The following is a 4,445-nucleotide window of genomic DNA, read 5'->3' on the forward strand; positions in this document are numbered from 1 at the left end:
AGTATATAAAGATGGTCATTTTGATGTAAGAAACTTAATTAATAGAAATAGTAAGAGATCGTAGATTATGTGCGAATATATATATATATATTATTTTAGTAGTGTTAGGGATATATCCCAACTTTTCTTTCTCATTCTGTGTTATTAATTTACTGAATATAATTTTTTTTTTAGTGTCTAATGTATAAATGTCATGCATATTGGAAAAAAAAAAATTGAGAAAATAAGTTGGGATCACTATCACTACTGAATAAATAATACAAAGGTTTATATTTCTCCATTTTATTAGGAGAGATTCAATGTTGAGATCAACCTCCCCAAATTTAAAAAGAAAAACTAAATGAACTAATACCAAATCAAAATAAAAAAAGATGTTAAAAATATATAAAAAAAACCAAATCAACTAATATAGGAAGTAAAATCCCTTGGCTTATTGGCTAAGATGAAGTATAAATTGCAGAGATTCCCAATTCATCATAAATAAATATCTACTCTTGGGGAATGATGTAGATGATTAAAAGTGTATAAATTAATAAAAGGTATTTGAGAAAAAAGATGTAAGGTAAGATATATATATATATACTCTGTTTGTCCAAACAAAAGAAAAATTTTGGGGTCAGAAGTTATCAGAACACACTTACATTTATTCATCTCTAGCATGATTAGATCAGCTATATAACCACTTGTGAGTTGCGACCCCCACCAAAAAATTTGATCAAAAAATGGATTTTGAGCTAGAACCACACATACGAGACCACAAAATTTCTCTTAAAGGTTACATATGTGGTCTTACAAAGATTACATATGCTATCATTAATAGAGATACACATCATACGATATTTATTATTCATGATTTTGTATGAAAAAATTAGCATATTACAACTTTGCAGGCTTAACACTTTAACCAGAAATTCATGTCTCGGACACTTTACAGGTCATATAACAGCATTAATACACTATACTCACTACATTTTGTTTGTCATCCAAATATGTATGTACAAAAATCAGGAGTCAGTTACAAACAACGATAATGTACAGTATATCTCAGGGATGCATGGCCTGCAAAAAGTGCTCACCGAAAGTCAGGTTTTTTTCTCTGCAACCAAGTCGCCTGACTTCCTTCTGCTGATTCCAAAAGCTCACGGAGTTCCTTCACATGGCCGGTCATCTTGTTGACTGAATAAGCTTTAATCATAGTTCTATATGTAACCTTATCAGGCCTACATCCTTTTTGCTCCATTATCTCAAGCACTCCCTTCATTTCTGAGAAGCATCCCATCCTCCCATAAGCATCAATCAGACAATTGAAAAACACAGCATCAAGCATCACGTCTGAATTCTCCACGAAACGTAGAACACCACCAATTTTTTCAGGTTTACCGGCTAGACCATAAGCCCTTATGAGTGAGCAAAGTGTGACACAGCTTGGCTTGATCCTCTCCGACCGCATTAGCCTAAACAGATACTCCATTTGGTTTAAATCTCCAGCCCTCCCAAATGCATCTATCACCACATTGTATGTGACAATCGTCCATGAGTAATGGTATTTCTGCATGTACTCCATCACAGCACTCATTTTCTCATAATTCCCAGCTTTTCCATAGGAATCTAGGAGAATGTTGAAAGTCATGATGTTGGGTTGGATCCCAGCACTCTGAAACATCTCATAACACTTTTCCATTGTTTCTATTTGCCCACTGCTGCCAAAGGCTCTCAGTATGGAATTCATGGTCCAAACATCAGGCTCACAATCCTTTTCACTAAGCATTTCCACAAGCGTCGATTCCATCTCTGCAAATCTTTTAAGAAAGAGAAAGAAATTAAGAATGAATAATTCCTCCAAAATTAAACTACATATTTCACTCTCCATCTAATTGACAAGAACACAAGAGAAACTTGTATATATATATATGTGTGTGAAGAATATTAGAGAAATTTATAGGAAAATAATTGAGAATCTATTCTTTTATTTTATTGACTGGACAATAAATGATTATGATGTGGGAAATGATAAGGGTGAAAGCATTTATGTAGCAGCAGTAGTAAATAGTAATGAAGGTGAAGCTGGAAGTTGATGACTCCCATTTGTCCAACAATTTTTTAACCCATTAAAAGGCATAAGATTTCCTAAAAATTTTAGGAAATCTTATGCCCTAAATTCTCTCTAGAGTCTAGCCCTCTTTTGGTTTTACTGGTGATCAAATGATGCGCAAATATAACATTTGATGCAAGCTTACATTATAATATTCACAGCAACTAGATGGAGCAATAAAAATTACGAAAGGGAAGGATATGTGGGCAATACTTTTTAGATTTTCCATAGGCGTCAATGAGGGTGTTGTATGTGATGGTGTTGGGTCTTATCCCCTGACTTTCCATATCCAAAAGCAGAGCCTGCACTTTGTCGTATGCAAAAAAATGCAGGCATGATTTTATGAGGATTGAATAAGTATGGACGTCAGGCTTGCAATCAGGAGTAATCTTCATCTGCTCAAGAAGGGAAAATGCTTTGTCAAAGAGGCCGCTCCTACCATAGGCAGATAAAAGAGCAGTGTAAGATTCATGGTTGATCTCACAGCCTTCGTCAATCATAGCCTGAAAAAGCTCACGGGCTTTTTCTGGTTGCTTACATTTTCCAAGCATGACAATTAGCTTAATGTATACAGCAGAGTTGGGCCGGTACCAGAGCTGCTCATGAAGTAGTTCAAAAACCTGAAAATTTAAAAGATAAGGCAACCATGAGAGGAGACCTTCATAATATTTACTAGAATCATGAGCAATCACATTGTCCAATAAAAAAAAGGAAATTAATAGTAATAGAAGTTGCATTAGAAAAAGTGAGGAACTACAATTTGGGAAGTTCTTAAACATACAGTTTCATTTTGTAATTCTTCTTCCTTGAAGTGGAATGAAATTCCAACTCTATTTCATTCTTCTTGGTACAAACTCTATTTCATTCTTCATTTTCCCTATCCTAATAATTTTCATACCCCATTCTTTCAAAGCCCAATCGTTCCATTCAATTAATCTCTTTATTTGGTTTCATCAAGTGTTTAAAGGTTTCACTCAAACTTTTTTCTCACCATGTATTTCCCATCTTGAAAGAATGATCCCCGGTAATTAAAATTTTAAGGTTTATTTATCTACCAATAGTATGGGTGTATCTTAAAATAATGATCCCATATATTGAACCGTGGGATTTCTTTACAGATTAAAAAGGCTGAACCTTGGGATTTATTTGTCCATTTACTTATCTCTATGGATATATCTTCAAAACTAAGGACAGCAATCAAAACAAGCTTCTGGGACTAAGATCAATCTGATTTCCAAGGGGTCCCATAAACCAAAACTCAAACCTTTTACATCCATTCCTACATTTTCTCAGCAACCAAGCCGAAATCGACCAAAATGAGATGTACCAAATTGAGACCACATTGAATAAAACTCAAGCTAACCAACAAATAAATTGCTTCAAGCCTAGCAGAGTAGACCTGTTCAGTGCCCCATTCCCAAATATAGTACAAAACCCAGACATCAAACCTCAATCCCTTTCCTTTTCCTACATCTCCAAGCAACCCCAGATAGAAATTCAAAAAACCCAATTGGCCAAAACCGAATTGGAACAGAACTAAGCGAAAAAGGACTGACCTTGAGAGCGGACTCCCAACGCAAAGCAGTGATTCTCTCATGGAGGGCTTCGAGCACAGTCCTGGGAAGCAGCCTCTTGGAACCTTTCTTCTTCTCAATGAGGGCCTTGGTAGCTTCTCTCCGCAGTATGACCGAGATTGCTTTCCTAGAAGCTATTTTTCTGTTCACCTCCTCTTTCCTCTCCCTCTCCTCCTTCTCTTTCAGCTTCTGAAGCTCTAGGATTTTGCTTCGACTTCTCTGTGTCACTGCCAGTGTTGTACTCGTTTTGTTTGCATTGCTATTAGTAGTAGAAGAAGAAGAAGATAATGATGATGATGAAGTGTGTTGGGGATACGGCGTCGTTTTCACCCGTACTGTCACTGGTTTTGTCGCCGGTCGTCGGTTAAACGCCGGTGGAAATGGTTGGCTGGGACTCGAAAGTGAGGCCATGTATTCTGTGTCTCTGTGTGTCAGAGTGAGAGGAGGAGGAGAGCGCGCATAAGATATAGTTAAGAAGGAAAAAAACGGCATCAATCCCGGCGTCGTTTTTTTGGGGGAATCGATAACGGACTGACGTCGTCTGCTAGGAACAAACCATAGGATAGTTAACTGTTGTTTAAATCACTCGATACGATCTCATTCTTAATCATGTCACATTTCATCTTCAAACACAAATTAACTCGATAATAATTCATTAATTTATTATCTTGAATGATTAAACACTAATTCATAAATGTCGTATAAGTATTATCTAATAATTTAATCTAAACTGGCTAATTTTGTGTCAAATTCAAATTAAATTAGATTTTTGATAGTAC

The 4,445-nt window shown here is 35.9% G+C and overlaps 1 protein-coding gene across 1 annotated transcript; it reads right to left on the reverse strand.

Annotated features, from left to right (window-relative positions):
• Window positions 1–805: 805 nt before the first annotated feature.
• On the reverse strand, window positions 806–4,108 carry LOC147276079 (Pentatricopeptide repeat (PPR) superfamily protein). Its single transcript, XM_086254202.1, has 3 exons — window positions 3,649–4,108; window positions 2,306–2,712; window positions 806–1,799 (listed from the first exon to the last, which is right to left on the reverse strand). The coding sequence occupies exons 1-3, from the start codon at window positions 4,075–4,077 to the stop codon at window positions 1,073–1,075; spliced, it is 1,563 nt and encodes a 520-aa protein (XP_086110328.1). The 5' UTR covers window positions 4,078–4,108; the 3' UTR covers window positions 806–1,072.
• Window positions 4,109–4,445: the final 337 nt, after the last annotated feature.

This window comes from Dryas octopetala, chromosome 8 (assembly GCF_963921425.1).
Source record: "Dryas octopetala chromosome 8, drDryOcto1.1, whole genome shotgun sequence".
NCBI lineage: Eukaryota > Viridiplantae > Streptophyta > Magnoliopsida > Rosales > Rosaceae > Dryas > Dryas octopetala.